Raw genomic sequence first — 16,329 nt, 5'->3', positions numbered from 1 at the left:
GCTGCAGTGAAGCACTTCCTGAGACCACACTGTTTCCAGTCCAACAACTCCAGCTTTCCATGGATTTTTGGAAAATGACAATGACAGAATGTTTCAGGATGATATAAAATCTGATACCAGATTGCCTGTAAAAACATTTTCACAACTCAATTATTTTCAAATGTGAAAAAATATGCTACAAGTCACCTAGGATTTCAAAATTGGGAAAGTTCTTACAGCTACCACAAACATCATAATTTGGTGTGGATCCACACTGATCTACAAAGGCCAGAAGCCAGGAAACCACCACTTTGGGAGACCTGAGCTGCTCACAGAAAAGCACAAGCGTCTGGTGCTGTCTGTTCCCTGGTACCTGGCTGTTCCTTGGTTCTTGGTCTCTCTCAGAAAATTCAGAGCCCCTGTTTCCTCAGGCTACTGCTGCCAACTTCTTGCAACCAATGAGCAACCCTGAGTCAGCACTGTGGAGCTACATTACTGCCCAAATCCATGGCCATCCCAGTGCTGATGGCAGTGGAAGAGCTCATCCAACTGGTACAGTTGTTATTTCTGGCAGTGAATCCCATCCACACCATGGCACACCTTGCTCAGAGAGCTTCCATCTCCATTAACAGAAAAAGCAACCTATATCCCTCCCCTGACCCAGGTTTCCAGGTTCGAACTGGCTGCCAGACAACCTGGTTCTCTGTGCATCCTTTCTGTGCCAGACTTAGTCTAACAGATTTGATGCTATGGCTCCAAGCTGAAACCCATGAATATCTACCCCTGAGATGCTGGTTTCTCTCCTTCCCTCTGGCTGCTAACCACACTCACCTGCAGAGGGTAAACAGGCACGCCTAGTGTGTGGGGGTTTGTCCTGGGTTGCTGCCCTGGACAAAAACACTGGCTCTAGCAGGTAAGGTCCCAGGGCAGTTCGGCTCTTACCTGCTGGTGCAGCTCTCTCGTCTGACGAATTGCTCAGATCCGCTGGGGCTGTTCTGCTGTTCTGGGGTGCTGGGATCTGCAGGTTGCTGAGTGGGTACAGCTGGGTCTCCTTGGCCACCTCTTGGGGCTCCAGACCTGTCCTGCCAGGCATCTCCGACCTTGGTGGCCACATCCTTCCCCTCAAAATCAGCCAACACGCTGAGAAAGAATAAGACCCTTATGAAGTGAGTGCCCTGAGACTAGACTTTGTTCTCCCATGGCAGGTAGGCTGGCTGTCGTGTCTCGTGGACTTGGAGGGACTCATCTCCCCGAGGGTGGGGCAGACAGGAAGGAGGCACAACCGCCACCCCAAGGAGCAGGCAGTCTCCTCCTCAGTGGGACCCCAGCAGTGCTGCTCCTTTCTGACAAGGGCAAAGTCACCTGAACGACTTCAATGAGGTGTTAAAAGACATAAGTCTTCTGGCTGGAAACACACTGGTATTCTTGTCCCCGTCCTCCCACTGCCATCTCTCCTTTCTCCAGTTCTTTCCCGCCTCCGGCCTCTCTAGGAACCTAAGCCATTCAGCCTTCTTCCCTGACCATGGTGCTCAATACCTGTGCGCTGGCCAGGCTCATCAAGAACCCGGCAATCTAGGGAGGAGCTTCTCCCCCAAACTACCCTGGAGGGCTCGGTAGGGGCAAGGGTAGGGGAGTGGGCACATGTTGATCACCAGATGCCCAAATCCGCTGCTGACCCCACAAAGGGGGGAAGGGCCAGGAGAATCCAAAATTTCTTAGGCGGGGCCATTAGGCGAACCCTAGACCCATTTGTGATCCTCGAGCGCCATCTGGCGGCAGGAACCGGGACTGCTGCAGAAAAAGCCTCTCCACGGTCGATCTCGCCCAAAACCACCATTTTCTTTGCTGATCGTCTCATTTCCCGGCGGGCACCGCGGGCCGAGTCTGCGGCTGCAGGAAATGGCGGCATGCGCAGGCGTACTCACGCCAGCCGCACTCACGCCAGCCGCACTCCGGCCTGTGCACGCACGATCCCAGCGCGCGTGCGTGCACCCGCCCACTTATCGTTGTGACTGCGTAGTTTTCACATGTGGAACCTTCTTGTCTTCTTTATTGGAAGTAGTCATAGCTATTCCTGGAAAGCAATAGCATTTTCATCCCCCCCAACTTTTTTTTTTTTTTTTTGAGACGGAGTTTCGGTCTGTTGCCCAGGCTGGAGTGCAGTGGTGTGATCTCGGCTCACTGCAACCTCCGCCTCCCGGGTTCCGGAGATTCTGGGACTACAGGCGCCCGCTGCCACGCGCGGCTAATTCTTTGTATTTTAGTAGAGACGGGGCTTCACCTTGTTGGCCAGGCTAGTTGTGAACTCCTGAACTCAGGCAATCCGCCCGCCTCAGCCTCTCAAAGTGCTGGGATTACAGGCGTGAGCCACCGTGCCTGGCCATCCCTTTTTTTACAGACGAAAAAGTTGACGTAAGGGCCCAATTGCAACTAATAGTAGTCAAAATGGAACTTCGTTGTTCCTGCTGCAGCTCAACCTGATCAGGTGACCCCTGCTACACTTTTAGCGTCTCTAAACTTAGTTCCTCCCACCTAACCCCAGCTGCTTCTCTTCCCCTTCCAGCAGCCAAACTCCTTAGAAAGAGCTGTCTACACTCTTGTCACCTTTTCCTTCCTTTCTTACCATCAACATTCCATGGAACCTATTAATTGCTTCTCAAACTATCTGCACTGAATGACCTATGTTTCCTATCTGTCTGGGACTGACATGCGGTCTTAAGGTGCAGCCCCCCACACCATGGGACTCACCACAACACCTGAACTGGTGTCTACCCTGTTCAACCAGAAAGTCTACTATCACAAGCTTACATGTCCTAGCAATGTCAAAGTGCTACAAAAGTATAAATATTCTCAATTTCTATACTTGTCTAAGGTGGTAACAAATTGTCGGCAGGCGGGGGGGATTAGGATGCTTTAATCACAGGATCACTGTGCAGATCACACTACTCTAGACATTCTTGCAGCTAAGTCCGGTTAACTGGCACAGTTGGTGACTCTCCCTTTTACGTTTTTCTTCCACAGCAGCACACCGGTTGGTTTCCTACCTCGCTGGCCACTGCTCACTCATCTCTTTCACAAGCTCCTCCTGTTCTATCTTACTTCTTAATATGGGGTGCTCTTCCTGTATGTCTTCTCTTCTCACTTTATGCACGCCCCCACAAAAATATTACCCATCCCCCTGGCTTCAGTTGCACTGATATACAGAAGACTCTCAAATACCTATTTTCAGTCCAGACCTCACCCCAAAGTTCCAGTCCCATTTGTCCACTGTTAAAGCAAACTAAATATGACCTGAGAAGGACTCCATACTTCTATATTTGAGTCCTTGTGGATGAACAGTAACCTAGCTTACTAGCGAGATAAAATTGAAAACCTAATTTAGTAGTATGCACCTGTAACAATAGCTAAGTCTTGGCCAATCCCAGCAGCCATACTTCAAGCATTCATACACTGCTGAGTGTTCAAACTGTTCAAATAAGGCATACGCCAAGCTGTAACCAATCCAGCTGTTCTGTACCTCACTTCCAACTTCTTTACGTCGTTTCCCTTTTTTTGTTTATAAATCTTCCACCACGTGGCTGTGCTGGAGGCTCTGTGAATCTGCTGTGATTTTGGGGGCTGCCCGATTCTCAAATCATTCGTTGCTCAATTAAACTCCTTTAAATGTAATTCAGCTGAAGTTTTTCTTTTATCAAATGGTGTCAGAAGCAGGATCCAAAGTGGAGCTTCTAGCAACTGCCCCCCCCACCCCCGCCAGGAGTGCTGAGTGAACACGCAAGGTACCTGCAGGACCCACTTGTGTCCACTGATCTCTCAGAGTGGCTGGGGATAGTGGGTAAGCTCCCTCTCAGATTTCAGAGCTCCACGGATTTGTGTTTTGAGCAAACTCTCCCAAGTTTCTTTGAGCAAATTTCTGATCCAAACTGGGTTTGGAAGTTGTGACAGAAACTGGGCTGGGTCCAGGAATGGATTTCATCTGGGAATTAACTGGCTTGGATCCAGTTAGAGGCCGCTCACATCTGACTGGATCAGAAAGGAACTGGTAGTAAACAGTAATATTGCAGGGGTTATACAATTTGGCTTTTAAAAATTCACAGAGATTTTTGTGTTCTACTTCTTACTTTTCATTTTTCTTGCATGCCTTGGTAGGAAAAAATCATTGGCTAATGATTAATCAAGAGAACTTGAGAGTAAAGCCAATATTTTAGGTAACAATGAGATCCTTAATTTCTGGAAAACTGAGTTCACTCTGGCTTACACATTACGGCCGGGAGGCAGCAAATTCTTACAGAAATAGTGACATCTTACAAAAGATAACTTACAGTGGAACGTTCCAAATGAACACCACCACACTGAAGTGCATTTAAAAAAAAATTCTTTTGTGTTGTGGCTTGGCTCCCAGGGCAATGGTGCAGAGAGCCAGATCACCAGGGCCACTCAGGGAAAGGGAACCCAGAAGCCTGGCATGCCAGCAATAGGGTAAATATTTCTTCCCAGTCAGATTTCAGGCTTCTCTCTCTCTGTGCAAACTGATTGTAAAATCACTGTTTATCTCCTCTGTAAAATTTTAATCAATGCAAAAAGAAATTCTGAGGCTAGTCTTAAGCTGTAGTCAATCTGGTATATTTTGTGCTATAAAGTCGTTTTTCTGTGTCGAGGGGTACCTTAGGATAAAACATGGGCTTGGGCCCTCATAAGCTTGCTGCTCAAGATGGCCCAGCAAGCTGGTCAGTGACAAACTTTGCTGCAGGTCCCTGAAACAAACAAAAAACTGGACAAGGTCGCCATCCTGTTTTATGTCCTTGGGAGCTTGACCTTGTAACCATGTGGCAGGACTTTCTCCTTGTCTCTACCTTCCAGGGAACAGGAATTTTAGGGTTCATATCATAGTTAGTTCTAAAAATTATCTTGAGTAGTTAAAAGCCTTTGCAAGCTCAAAATTAACTACTCTAGACTCCTTCTGGGCTCAGTAGTTAAGGTTTTGCCCTTTCACAGTGGCAGTCTGGGTTCGATTCCTGGCTTAGGAAATAAGTCCTTTCTGGTTTAATATCTGCATGACCTTGTCTATTCCCTTCTCCTCCATGGACTGTCTTAAATTTTCCTTTGAGCACCTGGGAGTTACATTTAGTAAAGTTCAAAAGCCAGAAATATTGGCCATGTTGCCTGGCTAAAGTTGGGTAATAAAAAATTTTAAAAGGAATTTATAAAGAGTGCCATGGTTAAAAGTCAACTTAATTGAAAGCAGATATACAAGCTCTAACAGCCTGGACTCCTCAGAAGAGCAGGAGGCACTAACGACCCTTTCCTGACCCTGTTCTTCCAAGGACTCCATCCTAAAGCCAATTAAGAAACTTAAAAACTGGCAAATGAAAAATCTTACAACTACTGTAGTAATCGTCTGTCTGTCTGTGTAGTTATATATGTGTTGTGTGTAATATTTATATAAAAGAGCTCTAATTGGCTTAAACAAAAATAAGCACTTACATCAAATATTTTAAAAGAAAAAAACTGTAGTGCCTTTTACTTCACTTAACTTTAGTAATCTTTGGGAAATAAAAACAGCTTTAAAATTATTGGCAAAATAAAAATATTTGGTCTAAATTATGCAGGTCAGATATTAGGTTTGCTAAATGCTTTAAGGTCATAAACTGCTTTGACTTTTGAAAATTGCCCAATTTATTTTGGAGCATTAGATTCTAGATAAGGCTTGGGGACATGTGGAATTAGCCATGCTCCCTAGCTACGCAAAGAAGGTTATAAAGAAAAGAAACTTTATATAAGAAAGGATCTTGTATGGTAAATTCTTGTCCTAAAGTAAAATGACTAGTTGTTTAAAAAGAGGGATGTTTAGGGCAAGTCAGAAAGTCCAAGAATGTCTTAGTCTGTATAAGTTGTGAAAGAATTTATGAAAGGGAATTTATGCAAAAAATGTATAATTTAAAGATGTTTAGGACTCCTAAATGCTTCATAAAATGCCACTATAACTCTTAACTGTACAACTTGTCTGCTTTACAGTTAGGAAAGGCCTGAGACACATGGAGTGAGAAGCTGGAAAGAGTCAGACCTTATCTGCATTTCTGTCTGGGTCCTAGGCGCCACACTTAGTACATAATTAAAATTCTGAAATTACGAAGGTTTTTACCAAAAGTAAAAGTCCCTAAAAGTTAACATTGTAACATGTAATTGAGACTACTGAAAAAACAGTTTTACCTGCAAGGCATGTAAGAAAACTGAAATGTGTTTTTGATAAAAGATTATAAGAAGACATGGGAATGTGGATTTGTTCTGCCTAGATTAAAGCGCTAAAGGATTGTTTTAAATTAAATAAAGCTAAAGGTTTAAACAAATTGTGGAAGGTTTATAAAAATTAACCTTGTAGGCCAGGCACAGTGGCTCATGCCTGTAATCCCAGCACTTCGGGAGGCCGAGGCAGGTGGATCACCTGAGGTCAGGAGTTCGAGACCAGCCTGGCCAACATGATGAAACCCCTCTCTACTAACATACAAAAAAAAAAAAAAAAATAGCCAGGCATGGTGGCACACGCCTGTAGTCCCAGCTGCTCCAGAGGCTGAGGCAGGAGAACTGCTTGAACTAGGGAGACAGAGGTTGCAGTGAGCCGAGATCATGCCACTGCACTCCAGCCTAGGCGACAGAGCAAGACTCCGTCTCAAAAAAAAAAAAAAAAAAAATTAACCTTGTAAAAAATTATATGTATGAAAATACTGACTAAATTTAAAAGGGTATTATTTGGTTTTTCCATAAATTGAACACGGAAGTAAAAGCACAACAGGCTTTCTTAGAGCACTAATCTGCTCTTTAACAAAAATTGTAAAGGGTTATAAAAGGTTTATAAAATTCTTACTTATGTTCAAACTGATTAAGATTGAATACATTTGTCTATAAGGTTTTATTTAAGAATTGAGTTTGACATCGATAATGCACTAATGCAACAGTGACATTTGGCTTATTTGGTATAAAAATCATGGGACGCATTGTCAAAATAAAAACACTGTTTTGTTTTGTTTTGAGACTGAGTTTCGCCCTCGTTCCCCAGGCTGGAGTGCAATGGCATGATCTCCGCTCACTGCAACCTCCACCTCCTGGGTTCAGGCGATTCTCCAGTCTTAGCCTCCCGAGTAGCTGGGATTACAGGTGCATGCCACCATGCCTGGCTAATTTTTGTATTTTTAGTGGAGACAGGTTTCACCATGTTGGCCAGGCTGCTCTCGAACTCCTGACCTCAGGTGATCCGCCTGCCTCGGCCTCCGAAAGTGCTGGGATTACAGGCGTAAGCCACCATGCTTGACCAATAAAAATAATGTTTAATCTTCAGGTTATATTTTTAGTGAATGATATTAATATATATTCCAAAATTATATGGGGTTTCTAAAATTCTAATATGTATATCAAGTGCAGATTATAAAAATTCAGTCATATGGGATTAATGAAAAGATCACTTAGTGAAGCGAGTAGACGCTTCATCTAGCTCATTCTTTATTTTATTTAATTTAGGTGGTTTGTTTTATGGGGACCTCGGGTAAACAGCATACTCCAAACTCTGGGTATTATCCTACTGATAGTCATAATAGTCTCCCCAGTGCACTGTATTCTCTCAAAGGTTTTAAATGTTTGCATGCAGCCATCTCTGAAATGTCAAATGGTCTGTCTTCAACTGGAATAACAAAACTGAAAGAAATGTATGATTATGAGGACATCATAACCTATGAATGACATGCTGAGACTGGAAAACCTAAAATGATGGTAACTAAAAGTGGTGCTAAGGCCCTAAGTTTTGGTCACACTCTCACCTAAGTGAGAACCTGGCCAATAAGGGGAAATTTTTTTTTTTTTTTTTAGATGGAGTCTCGCTCTGTCACCAGGCTGGAGTGCAGTGGCGTGATCTTTGCTCACTGCAACCTCTGACTCCCAGGTTCAAGTGATTCTCTTGCCTCAGCCTCCTGAGTAGCTGGGATTACAGGCGTGTGCCACGACGCCTGGCTAATGTTTGTATTTTTTCTAGAGATGGGGTTTCACCATGTTGGCCATGATGGTCTCGATCTCCTGACCTCGTGATCCACCCGCCTCAGCCTCCCTAAGTGCTGGGATTACAGGCATAAGCCACCACGCCCGGCCAGAGGGAATTTTTTAAACAAAATTATGGCAAGCCATTGTTTTGTACTGAGCTCATGCACTAGGCCCCAACAGACTAAACCAAACAAAATGGAGTCGCTCATGCTAAATGTAACATAATCAAAGACTTTAAGGAAACAAATAGTTCTTAAAACAGACGAGGTTTTGTTTTTGTCCTGTAAACAGAACATTCTAGCATAAAGAGGTACCTTCTACTCAGTCCTTATTCTCTCCTTACAAAACCCACTGTCCTCCTGTTTCCCAGTGGGTTTCAAGACCATATAAGTACATTTACAATGGTAATAGTGATATCAATAACTAAGGTTTTTGTCAATCTCTCAAAGTTGAGAAAATGACCAAAAAGGGGGAATTGTTAAAGCAAATTAAATACGGCCTGAGAAGGACTCCATAGTTCTATATTTGAGTCTTTGTCAATAAACTGTAACCTAGAGGCAGACAAAATTGAAAATCTAACTTAGGAGTGTGTGCCTGTAACAATAGCTAAGTCTTGGCCAATCCCAGCGGCCATACTTCAACCATTCATACACTGGTGAGTGTTCAAACTGTGTTCAAATAAGGCATACGCCCAACCTGTAACCAATCCAGCCATTCTGTACCTCACTTCCAATTTCTGTACGTCATTTCCCCCCCACCTTTTTTTAATCTATAAATCTTCCACCATGTAGCTGTGCTGGAGTCTCTGTGAATCTGCTGTGATTCTGGGGGCTGCCCAATTCACAAGTAGTTCATTGCTCAATTAAACTCCTTTAAATTTAATTCGGCTGAGGTTTTTGTTTTATCACCATGTACCTGTGTCCTTCACCTCACCTCTTACATGTCTCATAGGTGTTACATTTAACATGCCCCCAAACATTTCTTATACCTCGCTGGTTGAGAGTCTAAGTCAATGAGGTGATAACAGTTTTTTGAGATGAGCAACACAGGGGGAGATGCAGAATTTGTACATTAGTTAATTTGTTTTATTTGGTTGTTTTTGGTGAGAAGCTGTGTTGATTAAGATGGTTTGGGACATGCTGAGTTTTGGAAGGTGGCAGAAGTCCATAAGGCTACCTCATGGAACTACATATAAGTGAGCCTGCTGCTCCTACCAGCTATGTTTCCCCTTGTTTCTCAAGAGTCTTAAACCAGAAACCCAGAATGGATTATTGCCTGGAGGATGATCAAGTGTTCACAGCTGTCTGCTTTTTACCCTTTCCTTTGCCTTAACAGAATGTTAGGCAGGCTTCTGTCCTCCCCACAGGGCCTGAACTTTGCTTGCTCCTGGTTAAGTAAGTGCTGAAATGCAGAACATGCCCCACTTAGCAGCTTATCCTGAGAATCGGCTGACCACAGGGAAACACATTTCTGGTCAAATCATGCCAAACAGGTTCCCCTTTGCTTGCCCACTGGCCCTTGAAAGTAGCTGAGCTGCTAGCTGTACTTACTACTCCCTACTGAAAAAAAAAAAAGGCTTTTTTTTGTATTATTTTGTGATTTTTTTGTATTATTTTGTGATGTTTGCAAGTCCTGAGGTTGCAGCATCGTCCCTATTGCAATGGTCTTTTTAAATAAAGTATTGGCCGGGCACGGTGGCTCACACCTGTAATCCCAGCACTTTGGGAGGCCAAGGCAGGTGAATCACTTGGGGTCAGGAGTTCAAGACCAGCCTGGCCAGCATGGCGAAACCCCATCTCTATTAAAAATTCAAAAATTAGCTGGGCGTGGTGGTGCACGCCTGTAATTCCAGCTACTCAGAAGGCTGAGGCGGGAGAATTGCTTGAACCCGGGAGGTGGTGGTTGCAGTGAGCTGAGATGGCACCTATACTCCAGCCTGGGTGACAGAGGAAGGCTCCGTCTCAAAAATAATAAAATAAAATAAAATAAAAGTCTCTCTTTATCTAAATCCATATTTGTTTTTTGTTTTTGAGACAGGGTCTCACTCTGTCACCCAAGCTGGAGTGCAGTGGTGCGATCATAGTTCACTGCAGCCTCAAACTCCTGGGCTCAAGCAATCCTCCACCACTTCAGCCTCCCAGGTAGCTGGGACTATAGGCACACACTACCATGCCTGGCTAATTTTTAAAATTTTTATAGATATAGGAGTCTCGCTATGTTACCCAGGCTGGTCTCGAACTCTTGGGCTCAAGTGATCTTCCTCCCTCAGCTTCTCAAGTGCTGGGATTACAGGTGTGAGCCATTGCACCCTGCCCGGAGACGGTATTTGCTTTCATTGGACACTTTTTATGGTTCTGTGATTCAGTTACTTTGATTCTGTTAAATGAGCTCTGCCCAGTTCTTTTCTGTTTGAGCAAGAATCTTCGCAGACAGAAGTCTTCCTAGCTCTTTTTGAGTGGGGATTTAACCCCTGACTCTGTTGAGCAGGACTCTTCCTGGTTCTTTTCAATTTTAGCCAGAAACGTCCTGGATAGAAGTTTTCTTGGTTCCTTTTGAGTGGAGATTTACTCCAAATTCCTGGCTCCTTTGTGAGGCCTCATTGTTTCCCTTGACACCTTGTCTAGAGATTGCACAAGGAAAGCCCTTCAGCTCCTCGATGAGGACTGAAGAGAAACTTTGGCTCCCAGATGACGACTGTGTGCAGAACTTCCTAATGAGACTGTCCAGCCTGGCTCCTTTCTCTATTTGATCTGCCTCTTCCCACAGGTAACTCTCAATCTCCTCCTCCCTTGCTGACTACATGCTCTGCCCCTATGGCACTCATTCTGCCCAGTATTTCCAAAACTGGCAAAAAAAAAAAAAAAAAAGGTAATCACGAAGGGTAATTTGGAACTTCAGTGACCATTTTAGGGAAGCTGGGGTCTCCCCAAACCTGCTCATCTAAGATTCTCCCTTCCCATCTTCCTACCGCATCCCTCTTCCCTTCTTTTCACCACCTTGGACCTTCCCTTCAGGTCCCTGAATCTTTTCATCTGTCCCCTTCAATGCCTCTACCTCCTACATACCCCTATCTACTCTTCACCAGGCTTTCCCCTTCCCACTCAGGCCTCTCAACTGCCTATAGCCAGTAGAGCTTCAGGCCCCCTGCCCCCATTGAGAGCTCGCCATTAGATCTCTATTTGTGTCTGTCCGTATGTTTAGTATACATGTATGTTATATATGTGTAATAGTTCAGTACGTCCAGATGGCATTACCAAATTAATTTACAAAATCCCTTTTCCTCTATTCTAATTGACTTAGAGATAAATAAGTACTTTTATAAATTAAATAATTATAAAGCTCTCATAAATTAAGGAAACAACTTCTAATACTTTCAGTGTAAACAACAAAAAAGTATTCTTATAGAAACTAACCCAAATGCTTTTAAAATTCAAGTTCACAGAATTTATGTAAACTTTTGGCAAACAAAACTAGTTTAATATTGTTAGTTTAATAGACACCTATGTGTCTGAGTTATCAGCATTACATATAATACAACAGAATACAAGCATATATTTTTACTCTACTTGGGTATATTCCTCCTAAACTTAAACAGGTTTACATGTTGAATAAGCTAGTATTGTATCTATCTACTACATGGTTAAGATTATAAAGATTTAAATTTGCTTTTAACCAAACTGAGTCATTATTCTGGCAAACTTTATTTCAACAGTAATTATGTTTTATAATATGTAAGCTTAAAGGCAGTTTCTAAAATCTTTTTGGTAACCTAAAACCTTAGACTTATGCTGAATTAAGCTAACTAAATTCATTAAATATCATTTATAAAGAAGATAAAATACTTAGTCACTAGACCTAATTTTAAGTTTATATACTTTTTGCTTCTTTTTTTATGGTACAGTGTGACTATATTTGGATCTGTTAAATGTGTTCATTTGTCCACATTGCAAAATGGTACTATAAAAAGTATATAACTATAAAAAGTTATGAGATGTATATTCATAAGCTTTACTAGTCTGCTACAAAATGCTGGTATATGATATTTCAAAATTACCTACCTCCTGTTTTCTCTGTAAAAGAGAAGTTATTAATGGTTAAAATTATAAATAAGTATAAATAAGTGTATATATATACATGTAACTACTAAAAGTAATAATGGCAAAAATGGCAAAAAGGGAAACAACTTTGTATGCAAGGTATGTAAATGTGCTTTTCCTAAGGAAAAAGAGAATAGCTTTGTCCCAAATTAAAATGACAAATAATTTAAAAATGTGTGAGACAAAATGTAAACGAATATCTTTAAAATTAGAAAATGTTCACAGAAAAGGAATTTTATTTGTCATGGTTAAAACTTTTATTCAGCGTATTTATAAGAATTTCAAAAAAGAACTAATATCAAATATTATAATTGTATAAAATTAAAATGTTGGTTTCTCTGTTAAAATAACAAAATTTTCTTAGGCTAGGTGCAGTGGCTCACGCTTGTAATCCCGGCACTTTGGGAGGCTGAGGTAGGCAGTTCACCTGAGGTCAGGAGTTCGAGACCAGCCTGGCCAACATGGTGATCACGCCACTGCACTCCAGCCTGGGCAACAGAGCAAGACTCCGTCTCAAATAAAAATAAAAAAAAAAAAATTCTTGATCATTGGTCTGTCCCTAATAAAAAGTTATAAATGGTCTGTTTTTCTTCAGAGTAATCTGCCTAAGAGGCAAATATTTTATGTCTTATCAAAATACTGTAATGCCCTATCTGTGTGTTCAGTTTATTATGTCCTTAGTTATTTTTTTAAAGTCTTTTCAATTTTAAAGGAACTGAAGATTCTTTACAATCATGTTACCTCATACGTTTACTTGAAAATTTTTACAACTCTGATTCACTAGCTAACCAAGTAGTATTTCTCGCTAACCCATAATGCTATTCAATCAAATGTTCAAGAACTCCTGACAACTCTTAACATTTGCCTTCCCACAATCAAACCTTAAATATATTTTATACCTAAAACTGGCTTTGGGATTTGCCAGGGACCTTCTGGAAAATCTCAAAGGATTAGTTCTTTCACCTTGTAACAAGAAAGGTGCAAAAACTAATTAGTCTTATTTAATATTGTATAAATTGCATTGGAAGCATTGTCAAATTAAAAAAAATGCAGAACCATCCCTAAATTAGTCTATAATGGGTAAAATGTCCTTAATATAAATATTTTAGAAATTCCATAGAATTCCTAGCGGGGTTTCAGTGTCCTCAGTGCACATGAGATATTGCTCTTTATCAAAGCCCCAGTGCTGCTTTGCCTTATATTAGATAAGAACAATACAAGGTTATCAATCATCATTTCAATTATGGGAAATTCACATTGCTCACTGATGGAATATTGTTAATATACAGATGTTTAGGACCTTTCCTTAACTGCCAATTTGATTTTATTCTGCACCCAAATCTCATGGTTATAAATACGTTCTTACTAGTTTATTTATGTTTTTCTCACTGGCTTGAAGCTTTCCCTTATATAAAAGGATCATTGCCACTAATGTTATTAAGCTTTTGTTAGAACAAGTATTCTCCACATGTGGAATTCTACCGCTTCTTTCAAATGACTAAGGAATCCGTTTCCCCAGTAAAGTCATCCAAGAAATATAATGAGTTCTTCCTTTATCCCCCAAATTACATTGTCCTTATCATCCCCAGTCGTCTGAAATGATGGAAACAGTGGAGTATTAAAGTGAAAACTTGCAAACTGATGAAAAACTCAATCTCCCATGGCCTAAGGTTTTACCCTTAGCACTGACTGCCCTCTGGTCCTCTCGTGCTGGGTCATACCTACTCTCCCTCCATATGATTTAATAACTGGCCCACCCATGAGAACTCCCTAGTGTCTAGACTCTCAAAGATTCTAATCTGGTCAATTCAGACATTTAAAAACAATGACAAGGATTTTTTTTCGATTTTTCCATCTACTCTCCCTCGAAGTTCTGCTACTATCGTTGCCTACATCTCTGAAGGCTCTCACTCTGCCTGTCTCTGCCCTTCTTGGAACCCCAGGCTAGTTATCCACTAGGAGAGTGCATCTAGTGGCTTTCTTCCTGGCGTGTGCCCAGACTAGGGCTGAGGGAATGCTTGCTACTTAGAACTATTAGCAGTAAGCAGCCCTTAAGCCCCTGGCTCACAGACTCTAAATGCTGCCCATCAGGTGCCATGACATAGTTGGCCCTTCCTGATGAACCTAGCCTACTGAGATGCCATGCCAGTGACCAGACCCAAAGACTGCAATAGAGAACCCCAGGTGGCCCTGAAAGGGGATTTGTCTACAGTCGCACCCCAGCATGCTACAGGATTTAGACCACTAAGAGGAACAGGAGAAGAGCACTTGCAGAGTGCTGCTGTCTGCCTCAGCAAAACAGCACAGTGTGCCAAGGCAATCCAGCCAGGCCAGCCTAGGCAGGGCCTCCACCTGAAAGCCAGAGGCTTGCCTCAGTGCCCTTGTCAGCTTGGGATCTCCATGGACCAGGCATTTGCTCAGTCAGTTGCAGGCAGTATAGAGGCAGGTTAGAGATACTTTGGCCACCACCTAAGCCAAGAGGGGTCACATACTCCATTCACTCGACCAGAAATGTGGCTTTCTAAATTGTCACTTCCCTCTCCCTCACTGCTCTCCCAAGTCTTACCTGTCATCCAATTTGGGAACTCTTCTACTTATTTTACAGTTCTGTCTCCATCTCCACAGCTAGTCCCCTAGTCCAGGCCCCATCATTTCTTACATGGAGGATTCTGTAAGCACTTCCTCTTCTCCCTGCTCCACTCTGCCCACTTCAGTCACTCTTCTCACTGCCACTGGAGATCCCATTGCAAAGCAATACTCTCGCCGTATCATTCCCCTGCTTCAAACCTTCCTGGCTCCTCTTTGCCCTCGAAAGAAAATCTAAAGTCCTTGTTACGGCATAAAGTTCTGATCCTGCCCATCTGTGTCAGGGGTCCCCAAGACCATCCCTGGGTTTGATGATTCACAAGAAGAACTCACAGGACACAGCACATCATCACACTCAAGGCTATGGTTTATTATAGTGAAAAGATACGAAGCAAAATCAGCAAAGGGAAAAGCACACAAGGCAAATTTCTGAGGGAACCCGGGCACAAGCTTCCAGAGTCCTCTCCCAGTGGGTCACACAGGATTCACTCAGTTCCCCTCAGCAGTGAGTTGTGACAACAAGTGTGAAATGCTGTCGACCAGGGCAATTCATTAGAGACTCAGAGTCCAAGGATTTTACTGGGGACTGGTCACGTAAGCACCCTCTGCCCAGCCTTTACCTAACATGCGTATGTTGCTTTCACCTATAGGAAACCTTCCCCATTATCTTGTAACTGTAATTATCTGCTCACCCCTCCCACATCCATCACGTCACAGCCAGTTTCAGAGTGTGTACCCCATCAACTGCACCTGCTTATCCTCCGCTGCCTCCTCAATCCATTATAATCCAACTACAGCCTTTCCCGCTGCCCCAAGCTACTCCCCTCAAGGCAGTCATGAGTTCTACATAGCCAAATCTGATGGGCCTATTTCAGGATCTACAGAGCACTGGAAAGTGAGCTCAGCGTGGCTTGCTTTCCATGATGGTAGTCTTTCCTGATTCTTCCATTTATCCAAAATTTTCCTTCTCAGTACCTCTCTGTAGCTCCTCTTCCTCCTTAAGACCTTTTGGAATTATTTTCCAAAATTATGGTCCATCTGACTTTGCTTCTCTCATATTTTTACTTCTTTTCATTTTATATATTCAGCTAGGGTTTTAGGGGATCAATAATTAATATCCCCTTTTTTTTTCTTTTTGAGACAAAAGAAGAGCAGAAAATGGAGAGAAACGTCAGCCAATGAAGCAGGTGGCTTTAGATGCACATCCCAAAAGGGAGGCTCCCTCAGCATCCCTGAACCACGTGGACTCACCCCCCCAGCCAAGGGCCTGGCTGGACAAGTGGCCCTGGAAGCTTGCAGAGAAAAGCCGAGAATACATGCTTTGTACACACTGCCTTCCAAAGGCATTCTCCAGGCAACCTCATCCATTCTCTTTAGTGACTTCCTGTGAGCTGACAACTCCCAGCTCTCTAGCCCCAGGTCAGATCTTTGCTCAACTCCAGATTTGTTTACTCAGTAGCCTACTGGACATCACTGGCTGGAGCCCCTACAGGCACTTCTCATTCAGCATGGCCCAATGACCTTCTCATCTCTGTGCATCTCTCAGCGGGCCTGCCCCCAAACTCCTTACCCTCAGCTAGTTCCTGTCACCACCCATCCAATTGCCTAGCCCTGAAATCTGGGGAGCAACCTTGGCTACCAC

General features: G+C 42.9%; 1 protein-coding gene across 21 annotated transcripts in view; it reads right to left on the bottom strand.

Moving 5' to 3' along the window:
- Positions 1–16,329, bottom strand: part of ZNF185 (zinc finger protein 185 with LIM domain) — a 77,844-nt gene that overhangs the window by 11,787 nt on the left and 49,728 nt on the right. For all 21 annotated transcript variants that reach the window (XM_063721117.1, XM_024241007.3, XM_024241013.3 and 18 more), the window contains one exon: positions 922–1,119. In XM_063721117.1, the coding sequence (XP_063577187.1) occupies positions 922–1,119 (198 nt within the window). The remainder of the gene's footprint in view (positions 1–921; positions 1,120–16,329) is intronic.

This window comes from Pongo abelii, chromosome X (assembly GCF_028885655.2).
Source record: "Pongo abelii isolate AG06213 chromosome X, NHGRI_mPonAbe1-v2.0_pri, whole genome shotgun sequence".
In the NCBI taxonomy this organism is placed as follows: Eukaryota; Metazoa; Chordata; class Mammalia; order Primates; family Hominidae; genus Pongo; species Pongo abelii.
Note: the sequence above shows the minus strand (reverse complement) of the source record. Positions and strands in the feature narration are given on the sequence as shown.